The sequence below is a fragment of the Pimephales promelas genome, chromosome 11 (genome assembly GCF_988280905.1).
Source record: "Pimephales promelas chromosome 11, fPimPro1.hap1.1, whole genome shotgun sequence".
In the NCBI taxonomy this organism is placed as follows: domain Eukaryota; kingdom Metazoa; phylum Chordata; class Actinopteri; order Cypriniformes; family Leuciscidae; genus Pimephales; species Pimephales promelas.
In genome coordinates this window covers 37226151-37247969 of record NC_142779.1, presented here as the reverse complement: position 1 = coordinate 37247969, position 21819 = coordinate 37226151, and the positions used below count along the sequence as shown (strand labels likewise).

The window sequence follows — 21819 nt, the reverse complement described above, 5'->3', positions numbered from 1 at the left end:
AATTTGACTCTTTGACTTTAAGCACATTTTGGGACTATCTCAGAGGAAAGCTAGGTGAGATTTTGACACAGCAAGAGAGAAGAAATTGACATGCTTTTCGTTTATTTGGCAAAAAAAAAGGAGAATGTGTATCACTATCTCTACAAGAACTTGTGCATTTTTATCACACAAATCTTATTTACACAAAGAAATTAACTTGCATTTATGAACTGACAACTTTTGTAGCTCTTACAAAAATTCTATCTTTTAAAAGAAAAAAAGAGGAACTACACTGTCTTTTATGAATAAGTCAATATACATGAAACCTCATTGCCTATAATTAGTCTATAGAAATAGCAAAGGCCATAAACATAAAGTGAAAAGTTCAACCTCAACACAAAAAACAGTATCAACAATGCTTCTATTCCCAAAAAGTGAGGGTACCTTATTTTCAGTTTAAATTAAAGTGCAGGATTTGGAAACATTTGACTGAAGCTCTTATCTAAACATAAAGTGCCACTGTAACGTTATATTAAAATACCATAACATGAAATCAAAAATGTCCCCACACACCGGACTTATAGACTTATAGGACGCTGGCGCATCCTCCAACTCCCTCATCTCTCCCACTTGCCATTTCTCCGCGTGCCGTGACCTGCAGCGCTCCATACTCCACTTTTACTGGCTTGTTTACTAACTTGAACCGGCGCTGCACAGAGCGATCGGTAATGACATCAAATACCGCGAAAGTGAGTGACGGAGCCGTCGTTCCCGCTCTAGTGTGATGTTATTCACCGGTCGCTCTGTGCAGCGCCGGTCCAAGTCGAACAAGCTTATGTCGCGCGAAAAGAAAACACACGTCACATACGGGCACGAGGTTACATTGCGCATGCGTCGAACCGTGAGACGCACAGACGCTCCGAACCGAGACAAGCGAACCGAACGGTTCGGGTGTTTTTTCATGTACCGTGCCACCCCTAGTATCTGGGGTTAAACCGCACCTGTGGGTGTGTATCTGGGGTTAAACTGCACCTGTGGGTGTGTATCTGGGGTTGAACCGCACCTGTGGGTGTGTATCTGGGGTTGAACTGCACCTGTGGGTGTGTATCTGGGGTTAAACTGCACCTGTGGGTGTGTATCTGGGGTTAAACCGCACCTGTGGGTGTGTATCTGGGGTTAAACCGCACCTGTGGGTGTGTATCTGGGGTTAAACTGCACCTGTGGGTGTGTATCTGGGGTTAAACTGCACCTGTGGGTGTGTATCTGGGGTTGAACCGCACCTGTGGGTGTGTATCTGGGGTTAAACCGCACCTGTGGGTGTGTATCTGGGGTTAAACCGCACCTGTGGGTGTGTATCTGGGGTTAAACCGCACCTGTGGGTGTGTATCTGGGGTTAAACCGCACCTGTGGGTGTGTATCTGGGGTTAAACTGCACCTGTGGGTGTGTATCTGGGGTTAAACTGCACCTGTGGGTGTGTATCTGGGGTTGAACCGCACCTGTGGGTGTGTATCTGGGGTTAAACTGCACCTGTGGGTGTGTATCTGGGGTTAAACCGCATCTGTGGGTGTGTATCTGGGGTTAAACCGCACCTGTGGGTGTGTATCTGGGGTTAAACCGCACCTGTGGGTGTGTATCTGGGGTTGAACCGCACCTGTGGGTGTGTATCTGGGGTTGAACCGCACCTGAGGGTGTGTATCTGGGGTTAAACCGCACCTGTGGGTGTGTATCTGGGGTTGAACCGCACCTGTGGGTGTGTATCTGGGGTTAAACCGCACCTGTGGGTGTGTATCTGGGGTTAAACCGCACCTGTGGGTGTGTATCTGGGGTTGAACCGCACCTGAGGGTGTGTATCTGGGGTTAAACCGCACCTGTGGGTGTGTATCTGGGGTTGAACCGCACCTGAGGGTGTGTATCTGGGGTTAAACCGCACCTGTGGGTGTGTATCTGGGGTTGAACCGCACCTGTGGGTGTGTATCTGGGGTTAAACCGCACCTGTGGGTGTGTATCTGGGGTTAAACCGCACCTGTGGGTGTGTATCTGGGGTTAAACTGCACCTGTGGGTGTGTATCTGGGGTTGAACCGCACCTGTAGGTGTGTATCTGGGGTTAAACCGCACCTGTGGGTGTGTATCTGGGGTTAAACTGCACCTGTGGGTGTGTATCTGGGGTTAAACCGCACCTGTGGGTGTGTATCTGGGGTTAAACCGCACCTGTGGGTGTGTATCTGGGGTTAAACCGCACCTGTGGGTGTGTATCTGGGGTTAAACCGCACCTGTGGGTGTGTATCTGGGGTTAAACCGCACCTGTGGGTGTGTATCTGGGGTTAAACCGCACCTGTGGGTGTGTATCTGGGGTTAAACCGCACCTGTGGGTGTGTATCTGGGGTTGAACCGCACCTGAGGGTGTGTATCTGGGGTTAAACCGCACCTGTGGGTGTGTATCTGGGGTTGAACCGCACCTGTGGGTGTGTATCTGGGGTTAAACTGCACCTGTGGGTGTGTATCTGGGGTTAAACCGCACCTGTGGGTGTGTATCTGGGGTTAAACCGCACCTGTGGGTGTGTATCTGGGGTTGAACCGCACCTGAGGGTGTGTATCTGGGGTTAAACCGCACCTGAGGGTGTGTATCTGGGGTTGAACCGCACCTGTGGGTGTGTATCTGGGGTTAAACTGCACCTGTGGGTGTGTATCTGGGGTTAAACCGCACCTGTGGGTGTGTATCTGGGGTTGAACCGCACCTGTGGGTGTGTATCTGGGGTTAAACTGCACCTGTGGGTGTGTATCTGGGGTTAAACCGCACCTGTGGGTGTGTATCTGGGGTTGAACCGCACCTGTGGGTGTGTATCTGGGGTTGAACTGCACCTGTGGGTGTGTATCTGGGGTTAAACTGCACCTGTGGGTGTGTATCTGGGGTTAAACCGCACCTGTGGGTGTGTATCTGGGGTTAAACCGCACCTGTGGGTGTGTATCTGGGGTTAAACTGCACCTGTGGGTGTGTATCTGGGGTTAAACCGCACCTGTGGGTGTGTATCTGGGGTTGAACCGCACCTGTGGGTGTGTATCTGGGGTTAAACCGCACCTGTGGGTGTGTATCTGGGGTTAAACCGCACCTGTGGGTGTGTATCTGGGGTTAAACCGCACCTGTGGGTGTGTATCTGGGGTTAAACCGCACCTGTGGGTGTGTATCTGGGGTTAAACTGCACCTGTGGGTGTGTATCTGGGGTTAAACTGCACCTGTGGGTGTGTATCTGGGGTTGAACCGCACCTGTGGGTGTGTATCTGGGGTTAAACCGCACCTGTGGGTGTGTATCTGGGGTTAAACCGCACCTGTGGGTGTGTATCTGGGGTTAAACCGCACCTGTGGGTGTGTATCTGGGGTTAAACCGCACCTGTGGGTGTGTATCTGGGGTTAAACCGCACCTGTGGGTGTGTATCTGGGGTTGAACCGCACCTGTGGGTGTGTATCTGGGGTTGAACCGCACCTGAGGGTGTGTATCTGGGGTTAAACCGCACCTGTGGGTGTGTATCTGGGGTTGAACCGCACCTGTGGGTGTGTATCTGGGGTTAAACCGCACCTGTGGGTGTGTATCTGGGGTTAAACCGCACCTGTGGGTGTGTATCTGGGGTTGAACCGCACCTGAGGGTGTGTATCTGGGGTTAAACCGCACCTGTGGGTGTGTATCTGGGGTTGAACCGCACCTGAGGGTGTGTATCTGGGGTTAAACCGCACCTGTGGGTGTGTATCTGGGGTTGAACCGCACCTGTGGGTGTGTATCTGGGGTTAAACCGCACCTGTGGGTGTGTATCTGGGGTTAAACCGCACCTGTGGGTGTGTATCTGGGGTTAAACTGCACCTGTGGGTGTGTATCTGGGGTTGAACCGCACCTGTAGGTGTGTATCTGGGGTTAAACCGCACCTGTGGGTGTGTATCTGGGGTTAAACTGCACCTGTGGGTGTGTATCTGGGGTTAAACCGCACCTGTGGGTGTGTATCTGGGGTTAAACCGCACCTGTGGGTGTGTATCTGGGGTTAAACCGCACCTGTGGGTGTGTATCTGGGGTTAAACCGCACCTGTGGGTGTGTATCTGGGGTTAAACCGCACCTGTGGGTGTGTATCTGGGGTTAAACCGCACCTGTGGGTGTGTATCTGGGGTTAAACCGCACCTGTGGGTGTGTATCTGGGGTTAAACCGCACCTGTGGGTGTGTATCTGGGGTTGAACCGCACCTGAGGGTGTGTATCTGGGGTTAAACCGCACCTGTGGGTGTGTATCTGGGGTTGAACCGCACCTGTGGGTGTGTATCTGGGGTTAAACTGCACCTGTGGGTGTGTATCTGGGGTTAAACCGCACCTGTGGGTGTGTATCTGGGGTTAAACCGCACCTGTGGGTGTGTATCTGGGGTTGAACCGCACCTGAGGGTGTGTATCTGGGGTTAAACCGCACCTGAGGGTGTGTATCTGGGGTTGAACCGCACCTGTGGGTGTGTATCTGGGGTTAAACTGCACCTGTGGGTGTGTATCTGGGGTTAAACCGCACCTGTGGGTGTGTATCTGGGGTTGAACCGCACCTGTGGGTGTGTATCTGGGGTTAAACTGCACCTGTGGGTGTGTATCTGGGGTTAAACCGCACCTGTGGGTGTGTATCTGGGGTTAAACCGCACCTGTGGGTGTGTATCTGGGGTTGAACCGCACCTGAGGGTGTGTATCTGGGGTTAAACCGCACCTGTGGGTGTGTATCTGGGGTTGAACCGCACCTGAGGGTGTGTATCTGGGGTTAAACCGCACCTGTGGGTGTGTATCTGGGGTTGAACCGCACCTGTGGGTGTGTATCTGGGGTTAAACTGCACCTGTGGGTGTGTATCTGGGGTTGAACCGCACCTGTGGGTGTGTATCTGGGGTTAAACCGCACCTGTGGGTGTGTATCTGGGGTTAAACTGCACCTGTGGGTGTGTATCTGGGGTTAAACTGCACCTGTGGGTGTGTATCTGGGGTTGAACTGCACCTGTGGGTGTGTATCTGGGGTTGAACCGCACCTGTGGGTGTGTATCTGGGGTTAAACCGCACCTGTGGGTGTGTATCTGGGGTTAAACTGCACCTGTGGGTGTGTATCTGGGGTTAAACCGCACCTGTGGGTGTGTATCTGGGGTTAAACCGCACCTGTGGGTGTGTATCTGGGGTTGAACCGCACCTGTGGGTGTGTATCTGGGGTTGAACCGCACCTGTGGGTGTGTATCTGGGGTTGAACCGCACCTGAGGGTGTGTATCTGGGGTTAAACCGCACCTGTGGGTGTGTATCTGGGGTTGAACCGCACCTGAGGGTGTGTATCTGGGGTTGAACCGCACCTGTGGGTGTGTATCTGGGGTTAAACTGCACCTGTGGGTGTGTATCTGGGGTTAAACCGCACCTGTGGGTGTGTATCTGGGGTTGAACCGCACCTGTGGGTGTGTATCTGGGGTTAAACTGCACCTGTGGGTGTGTATCTGGGGTTAAACCGCACCTGTGGGTGTGTATCTGGGGTTGAACCGCACCTGTGGGTGTGTATCTGGGGTTAAACTGCACCTGTGGGTGTGTATCTGGGGTTGAACCGCACCTGAGGGTGTGTATCTGGGGTTAAACCGCACCTGTGGGTGTGTATCTGGGGTTAAACCGCACCTGTGGGTGTGTATCTGGGGTTAAACCGCACCTGTGGGTGTGTATCTGGGGTTAAACCGCACCTGTGGGTGTGTATCTGGGGTTAAACTGCACCTGAGGGTGTGTATCTGGTGTTGAACCGCACCTGTGGGTGTGTATCTGGGGTTGAACCGCACCTGTGGGTGTGTATCTGGGGTTAAACTGCACCTGAGGGTGTGTATCTGGGGTTGAACCGCACCTGTGGGTGTGTATCTGGGGTTAAACTGCACCTGAGGGTGTGTATCTGGGGTTAAACTGCACCTGAGGGTGTGTATCTGGGGTTAAACTGCACCTGAGGGTGTGTATCTGGGGTTAAACTGCACCTGAGGGTGTGTATCTGGGGTTGAACCGCACCTGTGGGTGTGTATCTGGGGTTAAACTGCACCTGAGGGTGTGTATCTGGGGTTGAACCGCACCTGTGGGTGTGTATCTGGGGTTGAACCGCACCTGTGGGTGTGTATCTGGGGTTGAACCGCACCTGTGGGTGTGTATCTGGGGTTGAACCGCACCTGTGGGTGTGTATCTGGGGTTAAACTGCACCTGAGGGTGTGTATCTGGTGTTGAACCGCACCTGTGGGTGTGTATCTGGGGTTGAACCGCACCTGTGGGTGTGTATCTGGGGTTAAACTGCACCTGAGGGTGTGTATCTGGGGTTGAACCGCACCTGTGGGTGTGTATCTGGGGTTAAACTGCACCTGAGGGTGTGTATCTGGGGTTAAACTGCACCTGAGGGTGTGTATCTGGGGTTAAACTGCACCTGAGGGTGTGTATCTGGGGTTGAACCGCACCTGTGGGTGTGTATCTGGGGTTGAACCGCACCTGTGGGTGTGTATCTGGGGTTAAACCGCACCTGTGGGTGTGTATCTGGGGTTGAACCGCACCTGTGGGTGTGTATCTGGGGTTGAACCGCACCTGTGGGTGTGTATCTGGGGTTGAACCGCACCTGTGGGTGTGTATCTGGGGTTAAACTGCACCTGAGGGTGTGTATCTGGGGTTGAACCGCACCTGTGGGTGTGTATCTGGGGTTAAACTGCACCTGAGGGTGTGTATCTGGGGTTAAACTGCACCTGAGGGTGTGTATCTGGGGTTGAACCGCACCTGTGGGTGTGTATCTGGGGTTAAACTGCACCTGTGGGTGTGTATCTGGGGTTAAACCGCACCTGTGGGTGTGTATCTGGGGTTGAACCGCACCTGTGGGTGTGTATCTGGGGTTAAACTGCACCTGTGGGTGTGTATCTGGGGTTAAACCGCACCTGTGGGTGTGTATCTGGGGTTAAACCGCACCTGTGGGTGTGTATCTGGGGTTGAACCGCACCTGAGGGTGTGTATCTGGGGTTAAACCGCACCTGTGGGTGTGTATCTGGGGTTGAACCGCACCTGAGGGTGTGTATCTGGGGTTAAACCGCACCTGTGGGTGTGTATCTGGGGTTGAACCGCACCTGTGGGTGTGTATCTGGGGTTAAACTGCACCTGTGGGTGTGTATCTGGGGTTGAACCGCACCTGTGGGTGTGTATCTGGGGTTAAACCGCACCTGTGGGTGTGTATCTGGGGTTAAACTGCACCTGTGGGTGTGTATCTGGGGTTAAACTGCACCTGTGGGTGTGTATCTGGGGTTGAACTGCACCTGTGGGTGTGTATCTGGGGTTGAACCGCACCTGTGGGTGTGTATCTGGGGTTAAACCGCACCTGTGGGTGTGTATCTGGGGTTAAACTGCACCTGTGGGTGTGTATCTGGGGTTAAACCGCACCTGTGGGTGTGTATCTGGGGTTAAACCGCACCTGTGGGTGTGTATCTGGGGTTGAACCGCACCTGTGGGTGTGTATCTGGGGTTGAACCGCACCTGTGGGTGTGTATCTGGGGTTGAACCGCACCTGAGGGTGTGTATCTGGGGTTAAACCGCACCTGTGGGTGTGTATCTGGGGTTGAACCGCACCTGTGGGTGTGTATCTGGGGTTAAACTGCACCTGTGGGTGTGTATCTGGGGTTAAACCGCACCTGTGGGTGTGTATCTGGGGTTGAACCGCACCTGTGGGTGTGTATCTGGGGTTAAACTGCACCTGTGGGTGTGTATCTGGGGTTGAACCGCACCTGAGGGTGTGTATCTGGGGTTAAACCGCACCTGTGGGTGTGTATCTGGGGTTAAACCGCACCTGTGGGTGTGTATCTGGGGTTAAACCGCACCTGTGGGTGTGTATCTGGGGTTAAACCGCACCTGTGGGTGTGTATCTGGGGTTAAACTGCACCTGAGGGTGTGTATCTGGTGTTGAACCGCACCTGTGGGTGTGTATCTGGGGTTGAACCGCACCTGTGGGTGTGTATCTGGGGTTAAACTGCACCTGAGGGTGTGTATCTGGGGTTAAACTGCACCTGAGGGTGTGTATCTGGGGTTAAACTGCACCTGAGGGTGTGTATCTGGGGTTAAACTGCACCTGTGGGTGTGTATCTGGGGTTAAACTGCACCTGTGGGTGTGTATCTGGGGTTAAACTGCACCTGTGGGTGTGTATCTGGGGTTAAACTGCACCTGTGGGTGTGTATCTGGGGTTAAACTGCACCTGAGGGTGTGTATCTGGGGTTGAACCGCACCTGTGGGTGTGTATCTGGGGTTGAACCGCACCTGTGGGTGTGTATCTGGGGTTGAACCGCACCTGTGGGTGTGTATCTGGGGTTGAACCGCACCTGTGGGTGTGTATCTGGGGTTAAACTGCACCTGAGGGTGTGTATCTGGTGTTGAACCGCACCTGTGGGTGTGTATCTGGGGTTGAACCGCACCTGTGGGTGTGTATCTGGGGTTAAACTGCACCTGAGGGTGTGTATCTGGGGTTGAACCGCACCTGTGGGTGTGTATCTGGGGTTAAACTGCACCTGAGGGTGTGTATCTGGGGTTAAACTGCACCTGAGGGTGTGTATCTGGGGTTAAACTGCACCTGAGGGTGTGTATCTGGGGTTGAACCGCACCTGTGGGTGTGTATCTGGGGTTGAACCGCACCTGTGGGTGTGTATCTGGGGTTAAACCGCACCTGTGGGTGTGTATCTGGGGTTGAACCGCACCTGTGGGTGTGTATCTGGGGTTGAACCGCACCTGTGGGTGTGTATCTGGGGTTGAACCGCACCTGTGGGTGTGTATCTGGGGTTAAACTGCACCTGAGGGTGTGTATCTGGGGTTGAACCGCACCTGTGGGTGTGTATCTGGGGTTAAACTGCACCTGAGGGTGTGTATCTGGGGTTAAACTGCACCTGAGGGTGTGTATCTGGGGTTGAACCGCACCTGTGGGTGTGTATCTGGGGTTAAACTGCACCTGTGGGTGTGTATCTGGGGTTAAACCGCACCTGTGGGTGTGTATCTGGGGTTGAACCGCACCTGTGGGTGTGTATCTGGGGTTAAACTGCACCTGTGGGTGTGTATCTGGGGTTAAACCGCACCTGTGGGTGTGTATCTGGGGTTAAACCGCACCTGTGGGTGTGTATCTGGGGTTGAACCGCACCTGAGGGTGTGTATCTGGGGTTAAACCGCACCTGTGGGTGTGTATCTGGGGTTGAACCGCACCTGAGGGTGTGTATCTGGGGTTAAACCGCACCTGTGGGTGTGTATCTGGGGTTGAACCGCACCTGTGGGTGTGTATCTGGGGTTAAACTGCACCTGTGGGTGTGTATCTGGGGTTGAACCGCACCTGTGGGTGTGTATCTGGGGTTAAACCGCACCTGTGGGTGTGTATCTGGGGTTAAACTGCACCTGTGGGTGTGTATCTGGGGTTAAACTGCACCTGTGGGTGTGTATCTGGGGTTGAACTGCACCTGTGGGTGTGTATCTGGGGTTGAACCGCACCTGTGGGTGTGTATCTGGGGTTAAACCGCACCTGTGGGTGTGTATCTGGGGTTAAACTGCACCTGTGGGTGTGTATCTGGGGTTAAACCGCACCTGTGGGTGTGTATCTGGGGTTAAACCGCACCTGTGGGTGTGTATCTGGGGTTGAACCGCACCTGTGGGTGTGTATCTGGGGTTGAACCGCACCTGTGGGTGTGTATCTGGGGTTGAACCGCACCTGAGGGTGTGTATCTGGGGTTAAACCGCACCTGTGGGTGTGTATCTGGGGTTGAACCGCACCTGTGGGTGTGTATCTGGGGTTAAACTGCACCTGTGGGTGTGTATCTGGGGTTAAACCGCACCTGTGGGTGTGTATCTGGGGTTGAACCGCACCTGTGGGTGTGTATCTGGGGTTAAACTGCACCTGTGGGTGTGTATCTGGGGTTGAACCGCACCTGAGGGTGTGTATCTGGGGTTAAACCGCACCTGTGGGTGTGTATCTGGGGTTAAACCGCACCTGTGGGTGTGTATCTGGGGTTAAACCGCACCTGTGGGTGTGTATCTGGGGTTAAACCGCACCTGTGGGTGTGTATCTGGGGTTAAACTGCACCTGAGGGTGTGTATCTGGTGTTGAACCGCACCTGTGGGTGTGTATCTGGGGTTGAACCGCACCTGTGGGTGTGTATCTGGGGTTAAACTGCACCTGAGGGTGTGTATCTGGGGTTGAACCGCACCTGTGGGTGTGTATCTGGGGTTAAACTGCACCTGAGGGTGTGTATCTGGGGTTAAACTGCACCTGAGGGTGTGTATCTGGGGTTAAACTGCACCTGAGGGTGTGTATCTGGGGTTAAACTGCACCTGAGGGTGTGTATCTGGGGTTGAACCGCACCTGTGGGTGTGTATCTGGGGTTAAACTGCACCTGAGGGTGTGTATCTGGGGTTGAACCGCACCTGTGGGTGTGTATCTGGGGTTGAACCGCACCTGTGGGTGTGTATCTGGGGTTGAACCGCACCTGTGGGTGTGTATCTGGGGTTGAACCGCACCTGTGGGTGTGTATCTGGGGTTAAACTGCACCTGAGGGTGTGTATCTGGTGTTGAACCGCACCTGTGGGTGTGTATCTGGGGTTGAACCGCACCTGTGGGTGTGTATCTGGGGTTAAACTGCACCTGAGGGTGTGTATCTGGGGTTGAACCGCACCTGTGGGTGTGTATCTGGGGTTAAACTGCACCTGAGGGTGTGTATCTGGGGTTAAACTGCACCTGAGGGTGTGTATCTGGGGTTAAACTGCACCTGAGGGTGTGTATCTGGGGTTGAACCGCACCTGTGGGTGTGTATCTGGGGTTGAACCGCACCTGTGGGTGTGTATCTGGGGTTAAACCGCACCTGTGGGTGTGTATCTGGGGTTGAACCGCACCTGTGGGTGTGTATCTGGGGTTGAACCGCACCTGTGGGTGTGTATCTGGGGTTGAACCGCACCTGTGGGTGTGTATCTGGGGTTAAACTGCACCTGAGGGTGTGTATCTGGGGTTGAACCGCACCTGTGGGTGTGTATCTGGGGTTAAACTGCACCTGAGGGTGTGTATCTGGGGTTAAACTGCACCTGAGGGTGTGTATCTGGTGTTGAACCGCACCTGTGGGTGTGTATCTGGGGTTGAACCGCACCTGTGGGTGTGTATCTGGGGTTAAACTGCACCTGTGGGTGTGTATCTGGGGTTAAACTGCACCTGAGGGTGTGTATCTGGTGTTGAACCGCACCTGTGGGTGTGTATCTGGGGTTAAACTGCACCTGAGGGTGTGTATCTGGTGTTGAACCGCACCTGTGGGTGTGTATCTGGGGTTAAACTGCACCTGAGGGTGTGTATCTGGGGTTGAACCGCACCTGTGGGTGTGTATCTGGGGTTAAACCGCACCTGAGGGTGTGTATCTGGTGTTGAACCGCACCTGTGGGTGTGTATCTGGGGTTGAACCGCACCTGTGGGTGTGTATCTGGGGTTAAACCGCACCTGTGGGTGTGTATCTGGGGTTAAACCGCACCTGTGGGTGTGTATCTGGGGTTGAACCGCACCTGTGGGTGTGTATCTGGGGTTAAACCGCACCTGTGGGTGTGTATCTGGGGTTGAACCGCACCTGAGGGTGTGTATCTGGGGTTAAACCGCACCTGAGGGTGTGTATCTGGGGTTGAGTACGGCCGGTAGACAGAAGCGCAGTGCGTGGTCGGCCTGAACGCTGAGCTCCATCACATAGACGATGTTGATGACGGCGCTCTGACCCGGAGACAAACACCCGACACTCAGTTTGAAGACATCTGAACTCTCATCGCTCTCTTCCAGCAGAAACGCCTGCTGACCCGAACTCACAGCATCATCGTACTGATCCCGTGCCTGCAAGAGAAGAAGCGGTCAAGCAACAGGAGAAGACATCAGCTCGTGAGTGTTTCCTTTTCTCACTATATTTTAACATGGTTCTTTGTTGCTAGGATACCTTTGTTTTGTTTGCTGGGTTTACCGTGGTAAAACACGTGCTGAAGTCTTGTTTGTTTGTTTGTCGCACATCATGCGTGGCTTTTGAGTTTCACTTTGCAAAGTATTAGGGCGTGGCCTGCTCTATTCATTAACACAGTATTAGGCATGTATATAATTGGTTAGTGGTTAGGCAGCCCTTGTGTGAAGCCCTCATCGTATGAAGAGCGAAGAGTGTAAAGACCAGCGACTCGACCTGCGCGACTCCACCGAGCAAAGACACCGACAAATCACAGTATTGCTTTCCCCCATTTCTTTCCTTTCTGTACAGCTTGTTCTCATTTGTTTAATTTAGTGAACTGAATTCACCATGTGCTTTCAAATCTTTTATATTACTGCCAACTGCTACATCGCGCTCTGTACATTGGAGGCAGCACAATCCCTACAATCTGCATATTATCCCTATGTCCTCTACTACTTAATCTCCATTCTGGAACTACCAATCTGCTGTAAACTAAGCAGACTTTATTTCATCTCTTGCTACTCATCAAAGTCTCAACCTCATGGCCCTAAATGAGACCTGGATCAAACCTGAGGACACTGCCACTCCTGCAGCACTCTCCATTCATTTCACTTTTCCCCACACCCCTTAGTGCCCTCACCCAACTGGGAGGGGTGGAGGTACTGGTCTGCTTCTCAAATGAATGGAAATGTAATCCTTTCCCATCTCTAACTGGCAACAGTTATTACTGTTGTTAGTAATTACTAACCCAATTAAAATCCACCTTGTAGTTGTTTATCGTACCCCAGGTCAACTGGGTAACTTCTTAGAATTAGACGTGTTAGTCTTAAACTACCCTGTGGACGGCCCTCCTCTGGTCCTACTCGTGACTTCAACATCCAGCTTGATAAAACCCAGGCTGCGGACTTCAACACTCTACTGGCCTCATTTGACCTCAAGCGAGTGTCTAGTACGGCTACTCACAAATCAGGTAACCAACTGGACCGTGTCTACACACGCTGCTGCTGCACGGACAACACGTTAGTTACTCTACTGCACACCTCAGACCACTTCATCATTACTTTTAACCTCAAACTGACTCCTGACACAACATGCACCCCCTCTGCTCCCTGGCTTCAAGCCCAGAAGTGTCCAACCATCACAGCAGTAATGACTTTATGAATTTCTTCACTTATAAGATTGATAATATCAGGGACAAAATTATAACTATGCAACCGTCTACTACAGTATCGCATCAGGGGGTGCACTGTTGTCTCCCTGAGGAAAGATTTGGTTCATTTGCTGCTATAGGGGAGGAAGAATTTTGCAAGCTCGTTAATTCATCTAAATCAACAACTTGTATGCTAGACCCTATACCGACTAAACTACTGAAAGAGATGCTTCCGGAGGTCATAGATCCTCTTCTTAATATCATTAATTCCAGTAAAGATACTGGAAAAAGCAGTATCCTCACAACTGTGTTCCTTTCTTGAAAGAAATGATATCTGTGAGGATTTCCAGTCAGGATTTAGACCGTACCATAGTACAGAGACAGCTCTCATTAGTCACACATGATCTGCTCTCATCATCCGACGTGGTTGTATCTCTCTATTAGTGTTACTTGATCTTAGTGCTGCATTCGACACAATCGACCACAACATTCTTTTAAATAGACTAGAAAACTATGTTGGCATTTGTGGATCTGCATTAGCATGGGTTAAATCACACTTATCTGACCGTTATCAGTTTGTATCAGTAAATGAAGAGATGTCTTATCGATCACAAGTTCAGTATGGTGTCCCACAAGGCTCAGTACTAGGACCGCTGCTGTTCACTCTGTACATGCTGCCATTAGGAGATATCATTAGGAAACATGGAATTAGCTTTCACTGTTATGCTGATGATACTCAGCTGTATATTTCTCCAAAACCTAACAAAACTTACCAATTCACAAAACTAACGGAATGCATAGCTGGTATAAAAAATTGGATGACTAGTAATTTCCTACTACTAAATTCTGAAAAAAACAGAGATTATAATTATTGGACAATAAACTTCCACACATAACAGCCTAGAATACTGTCTAACACTCGATGGCTGCTCTGTTAAGGCTTCGTCGTTGGTTAAGAACCTGGGTGTGCTCTTTGATACCAATCTCTCATTTGAAAGTCATGCGTCTAGTATCTGTAGAACCGCATTTTTCCATCTTAAAAATATATCTTAATTACACCATATGCTCTCATTGATAAATGCGGAACAAGGGTTAGGGTTAGGGTTAGTGATTAAAACCGCCGTGATTATTTCGACTTCCAAACAGATGGAAATGGACAAATACTCTTAATGTTTTGATCCAATTTGTTTTGTAATCACTGTTCCTCCGTTGGCCAGAGGAGAACTGACCCCGACTGAGTCTGGGTTCTCCCGAGGTGTTTTCTCCATTCAGTCCCTGATGGAGTTTTGGTTCCTTGACACTGTTGCCTTGGCTTTTGGCTTGCTTAGTTGGGGACATTTACTATTCAACAATATTATTGAACTGTATTATACTATTTTCATGTTATCACTGTGAAGCTGCTTTGATACAATCTGTATTGTGAAAAGCGCTATATAAATAAAGGTGACTTGAGGATACTTCAGAATTTGCCGCATTACGATTCGATTCATTCTAGATATTTTTACATGATATCTATTAAGTTTAAATAAAAATAAATAAATATCCTTTTATTGCGAATACAGAAACAGCATTTGTGGCGAGCAGGACGCGGGCGACGTGCGAGAATGGCGCGAGGCCGGTGGCGTGAGTGTTAATGAACGTCACCCGTGAGACGCAGCGGTCTCTCGATCTTCAGCTCATCGCTCCTCTTTTTATGCTTCTGCTCCTCCGTGAGAGATGCGAGACCGGTGCGTCTCACAGGTGACGTTCATTATCACTCACACCACTGGCCTCGGGCCGTTCGCTCACGTCGGCCGAGTATTTTATTAACATAATGCATGTATTACACCATAGCAGTCTTCTTTGCAAACGGCGACATCTCTTACCACTGCTCCATCTGTGTTCCTGAAGCCCCAATACTTCCACACCCATGACTAAACGCCGACTGGAGTGTGTAAGATTTCACTTTCATTGCCAGCTCGCTCTAACGGTTCCATCGCTCTTGAAAGTCAGACTCAACAATGTGTGTTGATCTTTTTCAAAAACTTTCACATGAAAAATTAAACACTGAATGTTTAACATTCAATTAGTTGCCAAAATAAATGAACAGCAACAATTCTATCATACTTAAACTCATTACAAAGGGAAAAAAATCGTTTGGATCCTCATGTGCAACAAAGTAAATACGATGAAAGTGGCAGAACATAAAACAAATCCAGAATTTAAAATCTGTAATTTTATACACAGTTAAATGCGATCCATTTCCATTTGTACTTGGCAACTAATGCAAAATGGCGTCTGTTTTTGAGTACAAATGAACAGGACTTAACAGATCAATTACGGATTAAAAAGTAACATTTAAATTGTGCCTAATGTTGTGAGCTCAGATGGCAGCATATACATTTGATGGCAGTTCATTAATGTAATAAAAACATTAAAAATGTTTAAGTATGCAACTGTTCAGAGATTTGTCGGGGGAAACTGCTCCTCCTGGCTGATCTGCACTGAAGAGTCTCCCGTGTGCTGGTCGAAAACAAACAGTTCTACGGCTAAAACTCAATTCTGGTCAAGATAATAAAGAGTTGTAAGGGGGGGGGGGGGCAAGCTTTGTCACTGGTGGCCACACCCCTAGCCCCGCCCCTTCGGGTTTAGTGCCATCTTTTGATTAATATTGCTGTATTTCAGGTAAATCATGATGCTGCAAAAGCCTCATAAGACATTTGACTGGCCCTTTCCAAATCTGTGGGAAAAAATCTAATCTAAAGGGTCACATGGGGGCCTCCTAAACTATAGAAGACACTACAGCAAAGCTGAAACCAGTGAGATGTATTGCAGATTTCACAATCAAGGAGAGAAGAGCATTCATGGCAAAATTCAGCATTAGCACAATCTCTCCAGAATTAAGTGGGTTTCGGTAGACGATAACTTGAACAAATTTTAAAAATCTAAGAAAACCACAGATTCTCATGTATAAAACTTTGCTTAGATTTCCTAGGCTTGTTTGAAAGTGACAGATGTGTGTGTTGAGCCGGTTTGAACTGAACTCCAGCATCTGTCTGGCAAACTGAGACTGATCACATAATGACATTTTCGCAGATATCCATCATGTGTATCTGAATCTGTCCCTCGGGTGTGGAGACTCACGCTCTGCTTGTCCCGCAGCTCCGCCACAATCTCCTGCTCCTCGATCCGGGCGCTGAAGTGGCAGACGGCGGCGTCGGCCGGCAGCGGGAACACGAACACGGCCTCCAGCGCTCCGTCCTCCTCGTTCACATACTGAAGACTGGAGCTGACGGAGACCCCGTGATCCCGAACCTGCAGCTCCACCGAGATGCTCTTCAGAGGAACTGAGAGAAGAGAAACACACATCAGAGGAACTGACACACACACACACACACATCAGAGGAACTGACACACACACACACATCTGAGGAACTGAGACACACACACACACACACACATCAGAGGAACTGACACACACACACACACATCAGAGGAACTGACACACACACACACATCTGAGGAACTGAGACACACACACACACACACACACACACACACATCAGAGGAACTGACACACACACACACATCTGAGGAACTGAGACACACACACACACACACACACACATCTGAGGAACTGACACACACCAGACTAACTGTTTTGACTAGGAGCGCTGTTGCCCCTGACTGAAAATTTTAGGAGCGCAAGCAGAAAATTTAGGGGCACACCTTAAATCAGCTTGCAATGAAATTATTCACATTTCCCCCAAAATAACTGTAATACTGACAAATTCTTTAATAATAAATAGCCTTAACATTATGATATGCTGTTTTATTTTAAGTTCAGAGGGCTCCAGACTCAAAGTTGAGGGCAGCATCACCTCAAATGAGAACTCACAGCGTGTTCTACTACAAAAATAAAAAATAAAAAAAATAAATTCTGGTAGCACTAGGGCTGACAATAAATCACTAAGCTTAATTTAGGGTGTAGATGAAATTAACTTTAGTTATTATCATTTATAATGTCTTAATATTAATTATTATATTAAATAATGTCTACATATAAAATATGTATTTTTGAAAATAGCCAATAAACATCCTGTTTATAATGGTATTATTATTATTTTTTAAGTGTTTAAATAAGAGTTTTCCAACATCTTAATTTTTCGTTTTAGGACAATCTTAAAAAAAAAAGTGTTGGTAATCACATAAAAAAATACAAAAAAATAAAACATTTATATTGATATTATTGAAGTGCTGGGAAAAGATGTGTAGTAGTAGGCTATTTGTAAGCATTTGACTATTTCTTACACATTATCATATTTATGGTTAGAGTTAACTTACTAGGCTACATTAACCTAAATCCATGGTTCTGTTAGGCTGATTTGTGGACTGAAAGCCTTCTATTAGTGTTTCTCCTGGTGTCCACGTCAGCTCTGTTTGATCTGATATGGTTTATAACAGAACTCTGCGCCGAATCGGAGTGTTTCTCACTGGATCTCGTGGTGTTGATGTTATTAATTCTGAGTTATTCAAATTCAATTGATTTCTTCACTGGATCTCCTAGCAACAGTGTTGCGTGAGCGAGATCGGCCCGCGACTGGCAAGTTCGGGGCTTTATTTTATGTCAATGGTTCAAGTCGCTGCTGCTGCTCCGGTCCTAATCAAATATGAGTGGCATATTTTCGTTCCACTTTTATTTTGTTTGCATTCGCTGCTAGGTAACGACTAACGAGTCGATAGATCGCTGATTGCTCAGACGCACATCAGGTTGTGATATTTGTCTCCGTCTCCTTCCCACAGACGTTTACGCGCGCTATTCTTGCCACGGATTCATTGACGCGCTCCTTCCACGCTTTTAACGTGTGGCAAATTTACTGGTCGCACATGTGCGACTGGATGTAAAATTCAGTCGCACACTCTCAAATTTTGGTCGCAAAATGCGACCATTTGGTCGCAGTCTTTAGCCCTGCCACTGCCAAGATCTCCAACACGCCTGCCCATGGCACACATGGTAACTGGTCCCTTGAGGTTCCAGGCTAAGCTGTACGGATCTCGGAGCAGCAGGGGGCCCCAGAGACAACGGCATGGGAATGAGGTCTGCACCATCCTCGCCTTAACCCTAACCCTACCGCACTACCTACTCACCGCCCAGCGGAGTTATGGGTGCCCTAATGCCACTGCAGGATGGAGGGAGTGATGAAGATGGCGGGAGTGAAGAAGACGGCGGGAGTGATGAAGATGGCGGGAGTGACGAAGATGGCGGGAGTGACGAAGATGGCGGGAGTGACGAAGAGTGACGAAGATGGCGGGGGTGACGAAGATGGCGGGAGTGAAGAAGATGGCGGGGGTGAAGAAGATGGCGGGGGTGACGAAGATGGCGGGAGTGACGAAGATGGCGGGAGTGACGAAGATGGCGGGAGTGACGAAGATGGCGGGAGTGACGAAGATGGCGGGAGTGACGAAGATGGCGGGAGTGCCGAAGATGGCGGGGGTGACGAAGATGGCGGGGGTGACGAAGATGGCGGGGGTGACGAAGATGGCGGGAGTGACGAAGATGGCGGGAGGGACGAAGATGGCGGGGGTGACGAAGATGGCGGGAGTGACGAAGATGGCGGGAGTGACGAAGATGGCGGGAGTGACGAAGAGTGACGAAGATGGCGGGGGTGACGAAGATGGCGGGAGTGACGAAGAGTGACGAAGATGGCGGGAGTGACGAAGAGTGATGAAGATGGCGGGGGTGACGAAGATGGCGGGAGTGACGAAGATGGCGGGAGGGACGAAGATGGCGGGGGTGACGAAGATGGCGGGGGTGACGAAGATGGCGGGAGTGACGAAGATGGCGGGAGTGACGAAGAGTGACGAAGATGGCGGGGGTGACGAAGATGGCGGGAGTGAAGAAGATGGCGGGAGTGATGAAGATGGCGGGAGTGACGAAGATGGCGGGAGTGACGAAGATGGCGGGAGTGACGAAGATGGCGGGAGTGACGAAGAGTGACGAAGATGGCGGGGGTGACGAAGATGGCGGGAGTGAAGAAGATGGCGGGGGTGAAGAAGATGGCGGGGGTGACGAAGATGGCGGGAGTGACGAAGATGGCGGGAGTGACGAAGATGGCGGGAGTGACGAAGATGGCGGGAGTGACGAAGAGTGACGAAGATGGCGGGGGTGATGAAGATGGCGGGAGTGAAGAAGATGGCGGGAGTGATGAAGATGGCGGGAGTGACGAAGATGGCGGGAGTGACGAAGATGGCGGGAGTGACGAAGAGTGACGAAGATGGCGGGGGTGACGAAGATGGCGGGAGTGAAGAAGATGGCGGGGGTGAAGAAGATGGCGGGGGTGACGAAGATGGCGGGAGTGACGAAGATGGCGGGAGTGACGAAGATGGCGGGAGTGACGAAGATGGCGGGAGTGACGAAGATGGCGGGAGTGACGAAGATGGCGGGAGTGCCGAAGATGGCGGGGGTGACGAAGATGGCGGGGGTGACGAAGATGGCGGGAGTGACGAAGATGGCGGGAGGGACGAAGATGGCGGGGGTGACGAAGATGGCGGGAGTGACGAAGATGGCGGGAGTGACGAAGATGGCGGGAGTGACGAAGATGGCGGGAGTGATGAAGATGGCGGGAGTGACGAAGAGTGACGAAGATGGCGGGGGTGACGAAGATGGCGGGAGTGACGAAGAGTGACGAAGATGGCGGGAGTGACGAAGAGTGATGAAGATGGCGGGGGTGACGAAGATGGCGGGAGTGACGAAGATGGCGGGAGGGACGAAGATGGCGGGGGTGACGAAGATGGCGGGGGTGACGAAGATGGCGGGAGTGACGAAGATGGCGGGAGTGACGAAGAGTGATGAAGATGGCGGGGGTGACGAAGATGGCAGGGGTGACGAAGATGGCGGGGGTGACGAAGATGGCGGGGGTGATTTTTCATAAACTTCAGCTTTATTGTCAGCCGCGCTCTCCTCTGTCCCCTGAACGACCGGTCGACTTCCTGAGTCTATGAAACCACTCCCTCAGAAACAGGCAGTGGGCTCAGATTGGGTAGTTTGGGCCGGTGTGGGTCAAAACTCCTGACTGGTTTTGACGAAACAAGCTGTTTTTTATACTGCCAAGAGCGTAGCTCGTACCAAGAGCGTGGTGAGCAGAAACGTGCGTACGTCACGAAGTGCGGAACATCCATTAGGAAAATTCAACTGCAGTAGCCACCGTTCAACCTGAAGAGGGCAGCACTAAGACGTTTTTACACCATATATTATAGAAATAAAACACTTTAAACACAAATGTCAAAAAAGTTACTCGAATCAATGACTGGTATTAATAAAGATCCATTCTTACAGATCATTAACTAAAAAAAGTTGGTTTAGTGTTTAGTTACTCTTTAAGCCTTTCAGTTTCCTTCCCTTTGAATGGAAATATAGTGATTTACTTCATTTGTTTAATACGGTGCACTGACAGAAGAGTTTTAATAAGTGAAGATATATGTGAAAAGATCATTAAATGTTTATTTAACTTTTATAGACCCCAAAAATGCTTTTCAGATTACATTACCAGACAAATTAAATATGCTGTCCATTTAAAATGGAGATATAATTTTATTTGCCTTTGAAGATGATACATATTTTTAAATTTCCACTGTGTAAAGACATATTTGGTGTTAAATAAAAAAAAAGAAACAGACAGCACATTCTCATATCACACCAGCTTATAAACAGCACAATAATTCTCTAACATGCTGTCTTAAATAATAGTAATTAATGCAAATTTAATCCCGTGGTTTAAGAATTATAAACAATATAGAGAGTTGTTTGTAATGAGGAAGTGGAGAGTTTAACGTTACCTGGGACATTTTTCTCCGACACGAGACCGCAGCAGTTCACCATTCTGGCTCTCTGAGGAACAAACAAATCAGCTTTCATAAACATTATATTTTATGTGTCTGATTCGACATTCCTCTATTACATTAGGCCTACATTTCATCTGCTGCAAGCGTGTAGTATCAGTACAGAAATATCGTAAACACACACGATTTAAAGAATAGTAAATCTTTACCATTTTAAAGGTGCTAGATGGAATTTTAAAAATAGTTCATAAGAAACTAAAAGAGATTCAATCATTTCTACGATCTCATTTCGCTTATTACAAAGTGAAAGTAAACAGGGAGTGAAGGTAAACAAACAGGAATCAAGTCTTACTGCTTTTATAAATCTTTAGCGATCCCTCAGTCAGTAAATAGGATGAAAATGACTCTGACTGACCGTGTAAAGATGTTTCGGGAAGAATCGGATGACTTGCAGGAAATGAATCAGGCAGTAGTTTTGAGGAAAAGGCGCTCATGAATATTAAGAATGAATGACGCAATGACGCTGTAGGCCGAGTGATAATGACATCATGGCGAAAGTAGTATGCACAGACTACAATCATTCTACACAAAAAAAAAAAAAAAAAAAAATACATTCATTCTACACACACCCATACTATAGAAGTACCTACTCTAGAGAGTGTGAGATTCAGACTCAGCTGTTGTTGTTTAAAGCACCGGACTGGTAATCCAAGCAAAACTGTGTAATCAGTTCTGGGTTATTATTAACACAGTTGTTTAAGACCTATTAAAAGCAACTATTTCAGCTAGTTAACCTGGATGGATTGAGTTTTCAAATAACAGTCGTGAAGATGGTAAAAATGCCAAAGATGTATTAAATGCAATAAACTGTCAAATAACAGACAACAGACTATTGATGTGACTTCTGCTTTAATG

At 49.4% G+C, this 21819-nt stretch overlaps 1 protein-coding gene across 6 annotated transcripts in view; it reads right to left on the bottom strand.

The window, feature by feature from the left end:
* Positions 1 to 21444, bottom strand: part of LOC120471986 (von Willebrand factor A domain-containing protein 5A) — a 40394-nt gene extending 18950 nt beyond the window's left edge. For 5 of the 6 annotated variants that reach the window (XM_089117391.1, XM_089117395.1, XM_089117393.1 and 2 more), the window contains exons 1-4: positions 21257 to 21384; positions 20902 to 20953; positions 16210 to 16412; positions 11614 to 11836 (exon numbers count right to left, since the gene is read on the bottom strand). In XM_089117391.1, the coding sequence (XP_088973517.1) occupies positions 11614 to 11836; positions 16210 to 16412; positions 20902 to 20944 (469 nt within the window). In that variant the 5' untranslated portion in view covers positions 20945 to 20953; positions 21257 to 21384. Of the gene's footprint in view, positions 1 to 11613; positions 11837 to 16209; positions 16413 to 20901; positions 20954 to 21256 lie in introns of all 6 variants that reach the window. The other variant, XM_089117392.1, reaches the window with a different exon arrangement.
* Between the last annotated feature and the right edge of the window lie 375 nt (positions 21445 to 21819).